The 19,896-nt window shown below is 37.9% G+C and overlaps 1 protein-coding gene and 1 long non-coding RNA gene across 2 annotated transcripts; both read left to right on the top strand.

Annotated features, from left to right (window-relative positions):
- Positions 1–13,397: 13,397 nt before the first annotated feature.
- LOC148767557 (uncharacterized) lies at positions 13,398–15,808 on the top strand. The gene is made up of 3 exons (XM_088824668.1): positions 13,398–13,692; positions 13,819–14,603; positions 14,912–15,808. Exons 1-3 carry the CDS (start codon positions 13,398–13,400, stop codon positions 15,806–15,808), a joined length of 1,977 nt encoding a protein of 658 aa, XP_088680794.1.
- Positions 15,809–17,874: 2,066 nt separating this feature from the next.
- LOC148767556 (uncharacterized) lies at positions 17,875–19,246 on the top strand. The gene is made up of 2 exons (XR_016033920.1): positions 17,875–18,182; positions 18,882–19,246. It is a non-coding gene; the product is annotated as an uncharacterized LOC148767556 (long non-coding RNA).
- The last annotated feature ends 650 nt before the right edge of the window (positions 19,247–19,896 follow it).

Below are 19,896 nucleotides of genomic sequence, written 5' to 3'. Positions count from 1 at the left end.
CCTATTTAATAATGGATAATTGTTTATGAAATTTCAAAATTACGATAATACATAACTAATCCGTAGATTGCAATATGGTAATGCATTCACTATGTCTGCCCCAAGTTCATATATAGAATCTTATCGGATATTGAGTAGTAAAGTACTACTCAGATGATCGGATCGGTGTTAAGTGTATATTTTTACATTTTATCGTACCTTTTTATTTGAGCTTTTGGTGTGTTTTAACAATAATTGGTGCTTAAAAAGTTGATTTATTGTATTTTAGGTACAAATTGAAGAATTGAAAAGGTATGGGGTCAAAACTGCAATTTTGGAGAAAATATGGGCCAAAAGTGAAAAAAAAAATCTGAAAATATATATCATGGGACGGCCGTCCCATATTTACACTTAAAACTGGGACGACCGTATGAGAAGCAGAAGCCACCTCTGGTTTTGGGACGGCCGTCCGAGTTTTAGTACAAAATTCGGGACGACCGTCTGAGATTACGAAAATGCGCAGTAAAGGACTCCTAATTGCACAAGGAAACTACCTTCATCTCCAAATTTTCCACCCTATACAAGACCAAGCCAAGCACACAATTGGGGATCGATCTTTTACAGAATTTCAAGAGCAACAAAGCAATAACGAAGACGAAGAATTCGAAGACTCTAAGCATAGATTTATCGTTTTTGACTTATTTTATTTGCGTTTTTCCTCTAATCATGAGTAGCTAATTTTCTTATTTTTAGGATTTTATTTTGAACCCTATGTGGGATTTATGAACCATTTTCTATGATTTTATGCAAGTTTTAATTTCGGATTATTTCTTCTACTTGTTTTATTAAGTGCATGAACTTGATCACCTTATGTGCTTTTATGCTATTGTTAATCGCATGAATCGGAAGATCGGGTTAATAATTAGAACTGTGGTAGAAGAGCCTTTGTGGTATTAACATAGGAATATAGTTAATCTCTTAGGTAGCCATTATTGAGATTTGTGCTTAATGATGTGTTCTAGAATTAATTGCATAGGAATATAGTAATTGAATCTAGAGTGTTAGAATCGTAATACACGCGGAAGCGGGTTATGATTATAGCATCTCAGGTTAATAATCCGGGTTAATTGCTTGCATGATTGAAGGAATTGGGGGAGTAATAATCACATAGGGGGAAAAATAAAATCCTAGGCCTGTTTACTCTGATTAAACCTTCGTTTTTAATTGTGTTCCTGCTCTTGTCTTTTTAATTTGCTTTTTAATTTAGTTTAATTTAGTTAATTCTCTCAAAATTCGACTGTGTAAGGTGGGCTTGATAATAATTGGTAGGATTTAGTGTCTAGGATTAAATAATTAAATATTCTCTGTGGGTTCGATATCCGGACTTTTAGTCCACTATATTACTTGTACAACACGTGCACTTGCGTGTAGGTTATCAACCAACAAGTTTTTGGCGCCGTTGCCGGGGAATATTTTAATTATTTATCTTATTCTAGCTCTAAATTTGAACAATTTTCACGATTCACCCATTTAATTTTTGTTTAATTTTATTTCTCTTTGTACTGTGCATGCGCATGAGGCTCGATCTTGCTAGAGAACCGTTTGATCCCGAAATCGAACGTAGTTTTCGAGCCGCTAGGAGACTTCAACGCGAAAACATTATAATGGAGGATGAAGAACGCACGGCAGAGGGGAATTTACTTAATGCCAATGGAAACCAAAACCAAGACCCACCCCCTCAACTCCCATTACAGCCAGCAGCTAGGCCACGGGCACTTCAAGACTACATAATCCCGACCCATGACGGATTCCGCCCGAGCATCCAATATCCACCCATCGAGGCGCACAATTTTGAGATCAAGCAAGGCCTCTTGACGATGCTCCAACATAACGGGCTATTGAGTGGATTGGCGGGTGAAGATCCCCATCTTCACATTGTCAATTTTCTAGATACCTGTAATTCCCACCGTCAAAACGGCATTTCCCAAGAGGCACTTCACTTAATTCTCTTCAAGCACTCCTTACAAGGAAGAGCTCGCCAGTGGTTGATGTCCCAAGCCCCCCACTCTATCTCGTTGTGGCCTCAACTCCTCAACCTTTTCATGAAAGTTTACAGCGCACCCGAGAGTGACGAGAGAATCCGACGAGAAATTCATAATTTTGTCCAAGAGCAAGGAGAGCAATTATACGAGGCATGGGAGAGATTTAAAACTCCTTTGCGGCAATGTCCAGCACATGGAGTCGAACAATGGCGGCAAATCCACATCTTCTACCAAGGGATTAACGAGAATGCACGAACCGTCTTAGATGCATCAACCGGGGGAAATTTTATGAGTCAATCGATACCGGATGCATTTATCATGTTGGATCGAATTGCACAAAATCGGTTTGCCAAGTCAAGCGAGAGGACGGTTAATGGAGCCAAGAAAATTCTCGGAGTGTTGAAGTTAGATGCAATTACGGCCCTTCAAGCTCAAGTGACCCAAATTGCTCAACAAAATCAACTCCTTCTACAGCACATCAAAGCAAGTCCGCCACAACAAGTCCAAGTAATTGATTCTCCATGTTGTGAAATTTGCGGTGGAAATCACTACACGCTCCAATGCCAACAAGATGTGGAATCGCTCAACTACGTTAATAACGCACCTTGTCAATTCCAAAATCAAGGGTGGAGATCACAAGGGCAATATGGAGGAAATCAACAAGGCCAATGATATCAAAGACCTCAAGGTCAATTCCAAAATCAAGCCCCTCCTCAACAAAGCTATCAAGGCAACAATCCACCGGCCCAAAAATCAAACACGGAGGAGATATTGGCCCAATTCATGACTGCTACCCAAGCCTCGCTGCGGAATTTGGAGAATCAATTCGCTCAATTCGTTGTGAATCAAGAGAACCGTCAGGCGGGAGCATTGCCATCGAATACGGAAGATCCTCGAAAGCAAAAGTTCGAGACGTGCCAAGTTATCGATTTCAAGATCGAGAAAAAGGAAGAAATTCAAGTCCAGCCGCAAGTCACTGTAGCCGAATGGGTCGAGCCAATCCCATATCCACAAAGATTGCTAACGAAAAAGATCGAGGTCGAGACATGCCAAACAGTCACCTTGAAGAACGGCAAGTGGAGGAAGCCCCACAAAAAGAGAAGAGAAACACGGTAATTGAGAAGCCGAAAGCGAATGAGGAAAAAGAATCAACTCATGAAGAGCCACCATCAACGGTGCATTCACAAGTCCCTCCAATTCCTTATCCTCAAAAGTTTATAAAGAAGAAGCTCGATGCCGAATATCAAAGATTTTTGGACAAGTTGAAGGAAATTCGCATAAATATTCCTTTCATAATTGAAGCACTTCAAAAGATGCCAAAGTGGGTGAAATTCCTCAAGGACCTCGTGACTAAAGGTAAGAAATTGCAAGGGAACGAGATGATCCAACTCACGGAGCAAATTAGTGCAATTCTTACTCGGCCCCTTCCACAAAAACTCGGTGATCCAGGTAAGTTTACTATTCCTTGTACTATAGGAGGTAAAAATTTTAGATTGCTCATTGATTTAGGCGCCAACATTAATCTTATGCCTTACTCTACTTTTAAAAATCTTGGGTTAGGAGAAATTGAACCGACGGCTATAACTCTTCAATTAGCCGATAGATCTTTAGTTTACCCAAAAGATATTTTAGAGAATGTGTTAGTGAAGGTTAATAAATTCATCTTCCTTGTAGATTTCGTTATACTTGATATAGATGAGGATATCCGTTTTTAGCCACGTCGAAAACTCTTATTGATTGTGCTAGTGGTGATCTTACAATGACTGTGCATGATCAAACAATCAAATTCAATGTTTTTAGTGCTAATAAAAATCCATGTGATAATAATGATTGTTTTGCTATTGAGCTTATGGATTTTACAAATCATGAAAAATTTGATGTTTTGATCTTGGACAATGGGAAAACATCTTTGAGTGCAGGAGATGATGGCGGAAACGAGAATCCGAAGGAGCAAGTTTACTTCATGGACTCAATTTGGACTCCTCCGAGAGAAAGTCATACGAGTTGGGGCCTTAACGACGATAAAAGTGCAAGGAAGATATTGCCACCCAAAGAATCGAGCAAGCCACGAGAGAAGGATGAGTCAAGATATTGGGGTCGTAAGGATAAAATCAAAAGGGGATTGCACAAAGGAAAATTGGTGTTATTGTGCAAATCCCGTCTTTGGTTATTTCCAAGGAACCGCAAATCAAAGTGGTCACGGCCGTTTATTGTCCAAGAAATTCTTCCTCTCGAAGTTGTCAAAATAAAGGAGCGAGATTCAAATCTTACGTTCAACGTGAAGCGAAGCCGGCTAAAACCGTATTGGGAAGCGAGTGAAGATAGCCAAGTGACTTCGGTCACTTTTGCTTGAAATAAAGAAGCAACGTCCGGCTGAAGACTTTAAACTTAGCGCTTCTCGGGAGGCAACCCGAGCTTTATTGGTTTTTGTAGTTTTCTTTACTTTTTTGTTTCGTTTTTATTGTCATATGCATGCATTCTAATTAATTTATTTGAATTTTAATTTTCAGGGTCGAAAACATAGTCAGGGGGTCTAGACGGCCGTCCGAAATTGCAAGCGAAATCCCAGACGGCCGTCTGGGAAACAGAAGGCAAAGTCCACCAGCAGTGCATGCGGGATAGCCGTCCCAAAACATGCCTAATTTGTGGGACGGCCGTCCCACAACCAGTAACGAAAAAATAAATTCGGACGGCCGTCCGAAATGTAGCACAAAAACCGGGACAGCCGTCCGAACATTTATGGGGCGTTTTAAATTAAAAAATCAGATTTTCTCCCCCATTATTTCCTAAACCCTCCTCGTTTCTTCTCTCCACATCCCACACACAAGGAGGCTAGAGAATCAAACCAAATTCTCCAAAATCTACTCTTTCAAGGCACGCCCACAAGGTGTTCGACAATTTGCTCCAACCAAATTTTGAGTTCCATTGTCAACCAATTCTCACCGAATCTATTCCAACCTCTCTCCCAACTATGTCCAACAAACGAGGCCGCACGAGCGAAGCATAATTTTCCAAAGGGAAGAGAAAGGGAAAGAAAAGTGCCACCGCCCAATTAGGACTAGCGTGAGAGAGCTAGGGAGGAGCACCCCGATCACATCGACTCCGACTAAATCAGGTGTTTTCAAAAGTTAAACTTTGTGCTAATTTTGTTGAGGGCAACGGAAATTTTAAGTTTGGGGGTGAAAAACATGTTTTTTTGTGCTTATTTGTTTTAGTTTGCATGCATTAGGTTTTATTTATTTTTATTATTTTTATCGTTTTTTTCGGAATATACAAAAAAAAAATTATTTTGCTTGAGTCGAATGCATCGATGAGTTATGATGATGAGAGATGATCAATGTTTGATGATGAAATTGCTTGTTTTGTGTGATAAGGAGTAGATGTTTGTTTAGCTTTCGATTCAACGGAACTTAGAAGCGAATTATTGCTAGGAATCACACTTTGTGCATTGCTTTGGTTGAATGGTTTGTATTTTAAATTTGGAATTAATTTGTGCTAGATCATGCTAAGTTCGGTTTTAAGACGCACCTTAGAAAATTTATGATACGAAGTATTGAGTAGTGAGTGATTTGGGATATGATTTGGGCCTTCTTTGAACCGATTGAGCCTTTCAAGCCGACCTTTTTATCGAAATTATCCTTAGAACATGATTTGAGCCTCGGAGAAAAGGTGTTCTTTCTTTTAGCCAATGTGTACAAGGTAGAAACGTGGAGATTCTTGAAAAATTACCCCTTGGAGTTCGGTCTAATTTTTTTATAAGGTCCTTCTTCTTATTCGGAAAAAAAAAAGAGAAAAAGAGAAAAAGAAGAGACTAGAAGGGAGAAGTAAGGACTAATTGTTGAATAGTTTTGAAAGCTCGATCCATTGTCTTAAGAGCAAAAGTGGAGACTTTTGAACTCTTAAGAATCGAGTTTATAAAAGTCCTTAGAGGTGAATTCATTGTTTCAAACGCCTATCTTTCAAATTTTTGCGTAATCACCTCAGTTCAAGAAGAATAGCCACATATACCATATTTCCTACCTCGAACCAAATAGCCTAACAATTGAAAGCCACAAAACCCCAATGATCCCAATAGCTTAATGTTCGATATTAGTAGAGTAGAATAATTTGGTGAGTATTTGGAGTCAAATATATGCATGTAAGTATAAATTCTTTCTTTCTTAAATTTTCAAATATTGGATGCTTACAGCAATTGTATGAATTGTGGTTTTTGGTAATGGTGAGTGACTAAGTGTTGTTGAATTTTGAGCCTGCGAATGCCTAAGAATTGTCATTATAATTACAAGTTCTGAAAACGTGAAGTTGATCATTAATCTATGTATTGAGATGTAGTAGTTGAGTTATTTGCTTATTGGTAGATTTTTTGCTTGAGGACAAGCAAAAGTTCAAGTTTGGGGGTGTGTTAAGTGTATATTTTTAGATTTTATCGTACCTTTTTATTTGAGCTTTTGGTGTGTTTTAACGATAATTGGTGCTTAAAAAATTGATTTATTGTATTTTAGGTACAAATTGAAGAATTGGAAAAGTATGGGGTCAAAACTGCAATTTTGGAGAAAATATGGGCCAAAAGTGAAAAAATAAAAAATCTGAAGATATATAGCATGGGACGGTCGTCCCAGATTTACACTTAAAAATGGGACGGCCGTCTGAGAAGCAGAAGCCACCTCTGGTTTTGAGAAGGCCGTCCGAGTTTTAGTACAAAATTCGGGACGGCCGTCCGAGATTACAAAAAGGGGCAGTAAAGGACTCCTAATTGCACAAGTAAACTACCTTCTTCTCCAAATTTTCCACCCTATATAAGACCAAGCCAAGCACACAATTGGAGATCGATCTTTTACACAATTTCAAGAGCAACAAAGCAATAACGAAGACGAAGAATTCGGGTTAATTGCTTGCATGATTGAAGGAATTGGGGGAGTAATAATCACATAGGGGGATAAAATCGTAGGCTTGTTTACTCTGATTAAACCTTTGTTTTTTATTGTTTTTGTGCTCTTGTCTTTTTACTCAAAACACATTCATCATATATTCGATACACAAGCATATGTCGATACTAGACTAAATGTAAACAAATGAAGTGAAACTGAATATTGATCTTGTATTGTATCCATAAATACTCACTCATATCAGAATGAATGGATTCCCAGAAACATCGGATTTTAATCGGAATCCAGTAAGCTGAATGTTTATTTTATTCCAGCCAATGGTCCAATGCGCATCTCTGTTGATCGGTTGATCCGCCGATCTAAGGACAGCATAGTTTCATTCATCTCAACCAAAAATTGAAAAACAAATTAATAATAATTAAACAAGTTTGACTTAAAAATCCATATGTGATCGCGGAAGACAAAAAAAAATTGAAATTGATTTAGAAAATAACATCATTCAAAACAATGCAACATAAAGTTTAATAAGAAGTCCTAAATTGAAAAAATCGGCCCAGCAAATTCCTAGGACACGTGGAAATGCGAATGGGAGAAATCAGGAATATAACTAACACCAAGCTAATTATATCCTTGTGCATACCTCCTTCATTTTGAAATTAATTTGACAGACCCCTCGCCCACCCTGAAGTACCTAAAATGTCATTTTAAAATCAGTTTTAAACCCTAGCCATTCACAGTCGTCTCTCTCTTCCTCTCTCAACTTTCAGATTCAAATCATGCCTCCATAGATTTTCAACCGCAAAGTTGCTTCCCGGAGTCATAACTCTCTCTCTCTGTGTAATAATAATAATAATAATAATAATAATAATAATAATAATAATAATAATAATAATAATAATAATAATAATAATAATAATAATAATAATAATAATAATAATAATAATAATAATAATAATAATAATAATAATAAATCTCTAAAATTATGCACCTCAATAGGTGGATATTGGATGCTGGGGCGGAACCCGTCGAGAGTAGGGATTATGTAGTGTTGAAGTGCCCGTGGCCGAACTGCTGGCTGTAATGGAAGTTGAGAGGGTGGGTCTTGGACTTGGTTTCCGTAGGCCTCGAGTAAATTACCTCTGCGTGTTTGTGTTCTTCGTCCTCCATTATATTGTTTGCGCGGTGGCGTCTCCTAGCGGCTCGCAAAGTACGTTCGATTTCGGGATCAAACGGTTCTCTAGCAAGATCGAGCCTCCTGCGCATACACAATACCATAAAGAAAAATAAAATAAAACAAAAATTAAATGGGTGAATCGTGAATTTTTTTCAAATTTAGAGCTAGAATAAAATAAAGAATTAATTATTCCCCGGCAATGGCGCCAAAAACTTGTTGGTGGATAACCTACACGCAAGTGCACATATCGTACAAGTAATAAAGTGGACAATTAAGTCCGGATATCGATCCCGCAGAGAATATTTAATTATTTAATCCTAGACGCTAAATCCTAGCAATTGTTATCAAGCTCATCCTACACAGCCGAATTTGGAAAAGATTAACTAAATTAAACTAACTTAAAAAGCAAGCAAAAACAAGAAAGAAATTTAAAACGAAGATTTAATTAGAGAAAACGAGCCTAGGATTTTATTCTTCCCCCCTATGTGATTATTAACCTGAGATGCTAATTTACTCATAACCCGCTTTCGCGTGTATTACGATTCTAATACTCTAGATTCAATCATTGTATTCCTACGCAATTAATTCTAGAACACAACATTAAGCACAAATCTCAATAATGGTTACGTAAAAGATTAACTATATTCCTATGTTAATACCACAAAGACTCTTCTACCACAGTTCTTTATTAACCCGATCTTCCGATTCATGCGATTAACAATAACAGAAAAGCACATAAGGTGATCAAGTTCATGCACTTAATAAAACAAGTAGAAAAAATAATCCGGAATTAAAACTTTCATAAAATCATAGAAAATGGTTCATAAATCCCACATAGGGTTCCAAATAAAATCCTAGAAATAATAAAATTATCTACTCATGATTAAAGTAAAAACACAAATAAAATTAATCAGAAACGATAAGTCTATGCTTGGAGTCTTCGAATTCTTCGTCTTCGTTATTGCTTTGTTGCTCTTGAAATTGCGTAAAAAGATTGATCCCCAATTGTGTGCTTGTCTTAGTCTTATATAGAGTGGAAAATTTGGAGAAGAAGGTAGTTTCCTTGTGCAATTAGGATTCCTTTACTGCGCCTTTTCGTAATCTCGGACTGCCGTCCCGAATTTTGCACTAAAACTCGGACGGCCGTCTCAAAACCAGAGACTGCTCCTGCTTCTCAGACGATCGTCCCAGTTTTAAGTGTCTTTCTGGGAGGGCCGTTCCGGGCTATATTTCTTCAGATTTTTTATTTCTTCACTTTTGGCCCATATTTTCTCCAAAATTGCAGTTTTTACCCCATACTTTCCCAATTCTTCAATTTGTACCTAAAATACAATAAATCAACATTTTAAGCACCAATAATCATTAAAACAAACCAAGAGCTCCAATTAAAAGGTACGATAAAGTGTAAAAAAATACACTTAACAACAGTCCCTTTGGATCCCCAGTCTTGCTTGTAAAGAAGAAGGATGGATCATGGAGATTCTGTGTGGATTATAGGAAGCTTAATGCTATGACCATCAAGGATGGATATCCTATACCCTTGATTGATGATCTCTTGGATGAACTAGAAGGAGCTAAGGTGTTCTCAAAAGTGGATCTATGGGCTGGATATCACCAGATCAGGATGAAGGAAGCTGATATTGAGAAGACTGCTTTTTGTCACTTCTTCTGGACACTATGAGTTTAGAGTAATGCCATTTGGGCTAACCAATGCTCCTGCCACATTTCAATCACTCATGAATAATGTGTTCAGAGAACACTTAAGAGAGTTTGTATTGTTTTTCTTTGATGATATATTAGTTTACATCAAAACTATAGAGTTGCATTTGGAGCACATGGAAGTGGTTTGTAAGTTACTGAAGCAATACCACTTGTATGCTAAGTTATCTAAATGTAGCTTTGGGCAGAGACCAGTTGTGTATTTGGGTTATGTGATCAATGAAGAGGGAGTAGGAGTTGACCCCTCTAAGATACAGAGTGTGAAAGACTGGCCAATTCCTTAATCAGTCAAGGCACTAAGAGGATTCTTGGGCTTAACTGGGTACTACAGGAAATTTGTGAGAGGGAATGGGGAAATAGCCAAACTCACTCAATTACTCAAGAAGGGACAATTTAAGTGGAGTGAAAAGGCTCAACTGTCTTCTGAAAGACTGAAGGAAGTGATGACCTCCACTCCAGTGTTACAGTTGCCAAACTTCAAGGAGAAGTTTGTGGTGGAGAGATGCTTCCTACACTGGCATTGGAGCTGTCTTGATGCAAAATAGGCACCCACTGGCCTACTTAAGCAAAGCTCCAGGCCACAAGAGCTTAGGTTTATCCAATTATGAGAAAGAGTTCCTGGCAATACTCCTAGCTGTGCAGAAATGGAAATCATACCTAATCTGTGGCACATTTGTGATAAGAACCGATCAGACGAGTCTTAAGTATTTGCTGGAACAGAAACTCTCCACTTCATTACAACATAAATACTTAGCCAAGTTGTTAGGTTTCAACTACACTATTGATTATAAGAAGGGAAAGGAAAATGGGGTGGCAGATGCATTGTCTAGAAGAGGAGGAGAAGGGGAAATTGAATCAACTTACTGTAATCCGACCATTGTGGGTTCAAGAGATGGTCCAAAGCTATGATGCTGACACAGATACTCAAGAAATCATTGACAATAGCACACTCAGACCATGGGATGTGTCATAATACAGTTATGTGGAAGGATTGATAAGGTAAAAAAGGAAAGATATTTGTGGGGAAATCATCTAACATCAGGCAGAAGTTAGTTGAATAAATGCACAGTTCTAGTGTGGGGGGGGGGGGGGGGGGGGGGGATTCTGGAATCCAAAGCACATACCAAAAGATCCAAATTACATTCCTATGGCCAGGGTTCAAACAACAAGTGAGAGAATGGGTGAAGCAGTACCATATTTGTCAACTAAGTAAGCATGAAAATGCAAAGATACCAGGATATTCGCAACCTCTCCCAGTCCCTGGGCAAGCATGGAGTTGTATGACTATGGATTTCATAGTCAAGTTACCAAGATCTCAGGGAAATGAAGTGATTTGGGTGGTGGTGGACAAGTTTACTAAATACAGCCATTTTATAGCTCTAAGCCACCCCATTAGTGCCTCACAGCTATCTCAAGTCTTTATTGAGGAAGTATACAGACTGCATGAGCTTCCTAGTTATATAGTATCAGACAGAGATCCCATATTCACTAGCAACTTTTGGAAGGAGTTGATGTCATCTCTAGGAATACAACAACAACTTAGCACTGCACATCACCCTCAGACAGACGGGCAAACAGAAAGGGTGAATCAGCGCCTAGAGAGTTATTTGAGGTGCATGTGTGGGCAATTTCCAAAGAAATGGAGCACTTGGGTGCCATTGGCCGAATGGTGGTACAACACTACTTTTCACTCAACCATCAAGATGTCTCCATTTGAAGCAATGTATGGATATCCTCCCCCACAGCTTGGGTATGGACCTCATTTGATCAAGACTACAGAAGGGGTTGACAGTTGGTTGAAAAAGCACCAGATGATATCACAGAAGCTGAAGGAGCTGTTGAGGGAAGCTCAAGAGAGGATGAAATACTATGCAAATAACAACAAAAGTGAGAGGTATTTTGAGGAAGGAGATGCAGTCTACCTTAAACTAGAACCCTTTAAGCAACTGAGTCTAAGGAAAAGCCACATGTGGAAGCTTACACCTAAGTATTGTGGTCCATTTCCCATTATCAGAAGGGTTAGAGAAGTAGCATATGAACTACAACTACCACCAGAAGCTAAATTACATCCTGTTTTCCATGTCTCTCGATCAGTTGAAGAAGAAGGTTGTAGCTCACACACAAGTTCCCACCAACTTGCCTCCTTTAGATGAAGATAGCCAGATGTTATTAGTTCCAGTAGCTATTTTGGGGAGGAGAATGATAAAGAGGAATAGCACGGCGGTGGTACAGTGGTTGATTCAGTGGGCACACCTTCCAGAGGCGGAGGCCACTTGGGAGGAAGCTACGGAAATGGAAAAGTTCCCTCACTTTAAGCCATGAGTCATGGCTTGGGAAGAGGGAGGAGTGGTGTAACGGAATTAACCATTTTTTTAATTTTCTTTTATTATGCTTTAAAAGACGTCGTTTTAACTTATTAAAACACGTCCACGCTTTCATTTTATTACGTTTTTTTTCGAAAGTTGGAGGGGAGGGCCAAACGGCGCCGTTTCGAGAGAGGGAAGCATGGACAACATCACATGCACACAATGTGCTCTGGGCTGGGGAGAGAGAGCCGTTGTTTTATTTCTATAAATGGGCATAAAAACACTCATGGTTGGTTGGCAAGCATTATAGTACTCTAGTCTAGCTTAGTTAATGTAGAGATAACATAGAGTTCTTTCTTCTTTTTCCCCAAGTTTGTCTTTCTTTCTTCAAAATTGTAAACCCTACTTTGCACTTTGAGTGAATACAATCTTTCAACTGAATTTTCAATATTAAATTCTAAAGTTTATTATATTATTGGGAGTGATTCGTGACACGGTCGTCCTAGGTTACCGATGGACCAGGTTGGCCAAGAAAAGAGAGTGTCGTCGAGGCTCCTTCCAACCACATTCGTTCTTGATGTCAGTCATCATATGGAACATAAGGGGTATAGGGAACCCACAATCCCTGTTTCATGTAATAAAACTCATTCTCCAACATAAGCCATATATTGTGGTTTTACTGGAACCTAAACAACAGGAAACAAAATTGCTACAATTGCCCGAAAACTTGGTTTTAAGAATTTTTGCATGGTTGTCCTACTAATGAATACATTTGGATTTTTTGGAAAGACGAAGTGCAGATGCATGTCAAGGAGATACATGATCAATGTATTACCGTGGAAGTTACTTTCGATTCTATCTTTTCTGGCCAAATGACGACGTTCATCTACGCTAAGTGTAATAGGCAGAAGAGGATGTATTATGGTAATATTTGACCCAACTTGGGAAGCTTACATCTATTCCATGGCTGCTAGGAGGTGATTTCAACACGATTATATCACTGAAAGAAAAGTAACGAGGATCTCAGGTTATGTTGCCGGGATGCATGAATTTAATGAATTCATAGTGGACGCTAGACTTACTGATCTGGGTTTTGAAGACAATAAATAAGCAAAGTGGACGCCGTCGAATTTGCCAATGGATTGATCGCATACTTATTAATTCTGCGGCTATTGATCATTCACAAAATACAAAACTTGAGCACCTGGCGATAATATAATCCGACCATACGCCTCTCCTCCTCAAATTTCCGCCTCCGCATATTCGGAAATCCCGTTTTTATTTTCAACGTATGTGGATTGACCATCCAGAATTTTTACCGTTTGTTACTACTGTGTGGCAGACCAGTTCTCTAGACGAAAAGGCGAGTTTTAAAACTAAACTTGGAATCCTTCGTAAAGCTTTGAAACAATGGAACTGGGAACTTTTTGGGAGACTTGGGGATAATATAACAATTATACGATGTCGGATGGTGGAAACGGAAAGCAATCTTGTCCAGAATTGGAGTCAAGAGACCAAGGATTCATGCTTCCAAACCAAGCAGGAGCTGACCCAATATCTTGACTCGGAGCATGAGATGCTTGCAAGTAAAGCTAGGGTTCGTGAATTATAAGAACGCGATCGGAATACCAAATATTTTCAAGCGATGATAAAATAACGGAGGAGGCGTAATCGAATTTCTCTTAAACTTGACGATGGATCTTATACGCCAGAGGGTCGACTCATTGGCGACAAAGTTGTAACATATTTCTCAGAATTGTTTAAAGTCACTCCCTATTATCTCGATATGGAGCTCTTTGACCACGTGGAGACCAAGGTTTCTGCTTCTACGAACGAACAAATTTGTGATAGTCCCACATATACTGAAGTGTTTCAAGCCATCAAAGATCTATCTCCTGACAGTGCTCCTGGTCAAGATGGTTGCACGGGTCATTTTTATGTGAGCTGCTGGCAAATTATTAAAGATGATCTTATGGAGGTGGTTCAAGGGTTAGGGTTTTTCAAGGGTAATTATTTATCGAAGGGCATGACTACTACTCTACTCGTTCTTCTGCCTAAAATTCCTAACCTAGACGACCTAAGTCAATTTCGTCCAATTAGTTTGGGAAATTTCGCCAGCAAGCTGATCTCTCGAATTCTTGCTTCTAGATTGGGTAAATTTCTACCTATGGTTCTTTCTGAAGTACAATCGGGTTTCTTGAAGGATCGCAGCATTCATGAGTCCATCGCTTTAGCACAAGAATTAGTTTCCGATATTGACCGTAAAGTGGAGGGATGTAATTTACTGCTAAAGTTTGATATGTCGAAAGCTTATGTTAGGATGGAGTGGAGATTTGTCCTTAAAGCCCTCCAGTCTCCTGGTTTCTCCCACCGAGTCTGTGAACTCATGTATCGGCAGGGTGATCCTCTCTCGCCTCTTCTATTCAATATAGCTCAAGAGATTATTTCTCTGAATCTCAAACATTCGGAAGCGCATGATGGCCTCCAACAATATAAGGTTCGACGTGGATCGCTCCATATCTCGCACATTTTCTATGCCAACGATATGTTAATCTTCACTAATTGATGTAAGAGATCAGTGAAAAATTTAATGCGCATGCTGCACAAATATGAAAAGTCGTCTGGCCAAGTTATTAGTTTGGACAAAAGCGGCTTCTAGACTCCTACGAAAATTCCAGACAACAAGATCCATCTCCTCAAAGAGTGGACGGGCTGCACTCATAAACCCCTTTCTCTTAAATATCTCGGGGTGCCAATTTATAAGGGTCGTTGCTTGACGAAGCATTTTGACTATATGTGCAACAGCGGCTACAAGGATGGCAGACAAAACTTTTGAGTTTTGGTGGCCGAATAACACTTATCAAGGCAGTTCTATTTAGTCTCCCAACCCACACTTTGTCTTCAGCAGTGGTCCCAAATCAAATGTTGAATCAAATTGAAGCCTTATTTCGGAGTTTCCTATGGGGTAAAAGGGAAGGTACTGTGATACATTGGATAAATTGGGATAAAATTTGCAAGCCTAAATGTGAAGGAGGACTAGGGTTTCGTTCTCTGAAAGATACGATATCTATTTTGGAAGGAAAATCATTGTGGCCAAGGTTCATTCATGCTAAATATGGCGCCTCACATGTCCTGCCTCTTCATTCTACGTTGCTTTATCGGGAAGTTTGGCCTCATTTTAAAACCTTGGAGTTACATAGTCGATGGATCATTGAAAAAGGTCATATCGATTTTTGGAGAGACAAATGGCATGATGACGATATTCTTAACGAGACCCGTACCCACACTTTTTATGAAGCCAAGCAGCAAGAGCAAACATACATGGACTTCCTCATGCCGGCTCAATGTAAAAATTTTGAGCTGTTTTTTATCGATGAGGAACTTGAAGATCGGTTGGTTTTCACCCCATCTCCAACTGGAGTGTTTACAATTGGTGCATACTGGGATAATATCCGTACAAAGGGTGCTCATTATTCATTCTCATCCAAATTATGGCACCCAAAAATCCCGCAGAAAGTTGTTGTTTTCTTTTGGAAGCTCGCTTATGGGGCTATTCCTGTTGATATGGCATTAGGAAAAAGTGGCTGCACCTCTCCATCGAAATGTCACTGCTGTGCTTCGCCACAATTCAAAAGTCTTTCCCACGTTTTTGTTCTGTCGGATGTCGCAATTGGTGTGTGGAAACACTACGCTGAAATCTAGCAAAAAACTTATCCAAGTGGGTCCATGCAACGGGTGAAGGGTCGATTAGCTCGCAAGAAGGCCTAATTTTGCTGGGAATATTATTATTCGGTTGTTGGGAAATATGGAAAAGTAGTTGCCAGCCATTTTCGAAGGAAAACCAATGAATTACGTCTCTATAATTCATCATATTCATTTATCCCTTACTACATTAAACGACGCACTAGTGCCCAAAAGTAAGACGACAACTGTGGCCAAAGTATTTCTTCAGCATTTACACCTCCGCCTCAAGGAGCCTATGTTTACGCGAGGGCAGTGGATTCGATGGCTTCCTCCTAGCAATCCTAGCTGTAAACTTAGCGTTGATGGCTCTCATAAAAGGGGAGTATTCCTCAGGAGGTGGCCTTATTCGCACGCATGAAGGAAAATTTATATGAGGTTTCTAATATTTCTTTGGTCAAGGTGCTCTACTAATTGCGGAAGCCCATGCTATTTTTGAGGGCATTTCTATAAGTAGGGAGATTGGTTTGGATCAGGTGGATTTCGAGTCGGACTCCAAAATCGTTGTGGATATGATTAGTGGCAAGGCTTCGATTGCTTGGAAACTCCAGTACGTCATTAACAAAATCCGGCAACTCCTACCGAATTCTTGGTCTGTTCAACATGTTTCAGAGAGGGGAACAAAGTGGCGGATGATCTAGCTAAACTGGCTCATGATCACAAAGAGAGGAAGCAATATCGAGAGATCGGTGATTTTCCTTGGCATATCCGATCCTTATTGACATTGGATAGAACCGAAATCCCTCAATTTTGTAGAAGATCTAGAACCACATGAGTCACATTTATTATAATCTTTTTGTTTGGTGGAGTAGGGGCGTCGCATGTTGGATCATTTTGGAGTCTGCTGCATGGAGCCAAGTTGAGAAGTTTGTCTATTTTGCGGATTTACGTTTGAACCCCATCTGGGGCCTTTTTGCAATTTTCGTAGTTGTTGCCACCATAGGAGTATTTATTCTATCTTATTTCCTTTTTACCCAATTTTGGGGTTACATTGTAATAGACTTGATAGGGTCGCTTCAGATTTTTATTACCATTGTAGGGGTACTCTTTTTCCTTGTGTTAGGCCCACAAGGTATTAGCCAGGCCCCAAAACGCTTTATCATAATGAAATAATAAAATATTTTTGGCAAAAAAAAAAAACTAATAATAGTGAAGGGTGAGTTTGAGAATAAATAAAAGTTGGACTTATCACTAATAAAGAACAAGGGACTAGACCCATCCTTACAAAAAAAATGCTAGATGGGCTTCTCACTAATAGCTCCCATTTTATATAAGCATATTTCTCCAAAACTGGGATCGTTCGAAAATATTATTCAATAAAGGTTATTATTTTATGGCGAATTGCATTAACGCCGAGTGGAAAATTTAAATGCATATATGTTCATACAAAATATAATTTCGCAAATAAACTCATCCTAATGTTTTGACCCAAAATACCCCTCGGGATATAAATTAAATCAATTTCACCAATGAAACTCTAACTTAATCAATATTATAAATTGATCCCCAATCTTAACAAAGATATCACATTAACCCCCGTTTTCATAATTTTTTAAATTTATTTTTTTCTGGATTTTGTTTTGCGGTCGGTTGTCGGCGTAGACTTTTTATTTTATGGCCTGTCGCCGATGCTGATTTTTTTTAACACAATAATATTACTATCTCAGGCAGTAATATTGTAGGCGCAAACAATAATATTAATATTAACACAATAATATTATTGTATTCATAGTAATATAATATATTTTTTAACTTTCTTTTTTTCAATTTTTTCAACAACCAACACAGTAGTAATATTACTGTTGAGAGTGATTTCCGAGACAGTAATATTGTAGGTCGAGATAATAATATTAATATAAACACAATAATATATGGGAAAATGAGGGATAACCCCCTCATTAGGTAAAATAATATAGTACGGACCCAACTTATAATGGGGTAATTTTCTATAGACCCTCCATTATTAGATTATATTGGTTAAAATCCAAGTCATAAGTCCACTATTGCTATAACCCCCTATTACTTTTTATGGCTGATTTGCCCTTTAGCAAAAATAGGAATATTGTATTCTTAAATTTATATATGCCTATTAATCCTCCACAAAAATCGGTTTTAGCATAAATCGTGCTGCAAAACGTCAATTGCAAATCCTCCCCAAATTGCATTTTTCCATCGTTAATCTCTCGAAAAACAAAACTTCTCCCTGCTCCCTTTTCTTCAATGCAATCTCTGTAACCCTATCGTTGTTCTCGAGAACGATGGAATCTCTATAACTTCTGCAAATCGCCAACAAAAAAACTCATCCTAGAGGATAGTGCAAAATCGAAACGTACAGGTAATTTGATTTGTGGTGTTTTAAATGTCTTCAATGACGATTCATTGACGAAATGCAATGAGTTATTTTTATAACATAAGTGAAAGATGCAAATTAGAGGTTTTAATCATGTAATTTTTTTTTATTTTTTTTTTTGTTTTGACATTATTTTTTGTTTAGATTTTACTGTTCGAGTTATAATATTTTGTCGGTTGTTTTTCGTTTTTGTTACATCTTTTCAGATCTCGATTGCGATTTTTTGTTTTCTCGTATTTTGTGCTTTTCGGCCCTTGGAGTATTTTGTTGAATTTGTCCTTTTCCTCCTAAATTCGTTGATTGTTTGTTTGGAGTTTCCTGGTTTGTGTTACATTATTTTGTGTTTTCATTTTGCTGTTTTGTGATACATTTGTGTTTTTTTTTTGTTCATGTTATTTTCTGGTGTCAATTGCAACAAATTTGTTCTTTCTAGCGTAGTGTATTTTGCACTTTGATGTTTATTTTGCATTTTGCATTTTGCGCTTTGATGTTTATTTTGCATTTTGCATTTTGCATATATGATGTAATCTTTGATATTGTATATTTCATTTGAACTTTGGTATATTCTTAGTCATCTTGTGCTTTTTAAATTGAATTTTATTGTTTCTAAATTACAATTTGCACTTGATGTTACCAAATGCACCTTGCATATTGTTATGTGCAATTGATGTACATGGATTATAGGTACCGATATGGTTGTGCAATAATTTTTTTTTTCAATTGAACCGTTGATTTGAAGAAGGTGAAGAGGAAAGTAGATGAATCATTTGCCTCTTCAAAAAGAGGAAAGCAACGATGAATCAAGCCAAATGTATTTGCACGGTAGCACGAAGCCATAATATGTTTCGATATCGCCTCAACAAAAACTAGATTTGGTTGATTGTGGGATTTTTGTCTTGTATATGGCAAGGCAGTTGTGCATGCAACAACCATTAGTGAGAAAAAATGCAGCAAATGGGATTATCGCACTCGAAAAACTTTTAATTATTAGTTCTTGAACGACGAGGATACCGTTGAGTTTAATAAGAATTTTTTATGACATTTACTTATGTTTAGCAGAACTTTATTTTTTTATTTGTGGAATTATATTTTTGTTGGACTTTGATATGAACTATTTTCTAATATATTCTAAATTCATGCAGTTATTTTGTGTATTGGTATATGCTTGTCAATTCATAATTTCTTATAAATTCAGTAAATTGTTAAAAAAAAAACAGGCAAAGTGTCACAGAGCTTTAGTCGATTTTTGTATTCTGTACACTGTTGCAACAAAATTCTCACAGGGCCTTAGTCTTCATTCCGTTGTTATAGTTTGAATTTTGCTATTATAATCTATATGCAAACTGCAAAAAGAAAAGGCAAAGTTCAAATAATTAAATACCAACCGCAAAAACAAATATATAATAATCATGAATATACTTTTGAAATTATGTTTAGTTCTTTCAAGATTAATTTCTTTATTTTTTTTTAAGTTTAAGAATTCAACTCATTAAATTCAATTTTTATTCCCAAGTTATAATCGGAACGCTTATTCAAATTTTGAGGCATCGAAAGCGTAGAACTACAGCCCTAGAAAATTAGCCACTCGCAGCTCCGTTTCCCCGATCCGCCGGTAATTGATGGTCCGAGTGAACATTAGAGTACTTAAAAAAATTTGAAGCTAAAAGAAAAATATTTTTATTTCTATTTTCTTGAATTA

Source organism: Erythranthe guttata, chromosome 10 (assembly GCF_056151865.1).
Source record: "Erythranthe guttata isolate IM_541 chromosome 10, IM_541, whole genome shotgun sequence".
NCBI classification, from domain to species: domain Eukaryota; kingdom Viridiplantae; phylum Streptophyta; class Magnoliopsida; order Lamiales; family Phrymaceae; genus Erythranthe; species Erythranthe guttata.
Note: the sequence above shows the minus strand (reverse complement) of the source record. Positions and strands in the feature narration are given on the sequence as shown.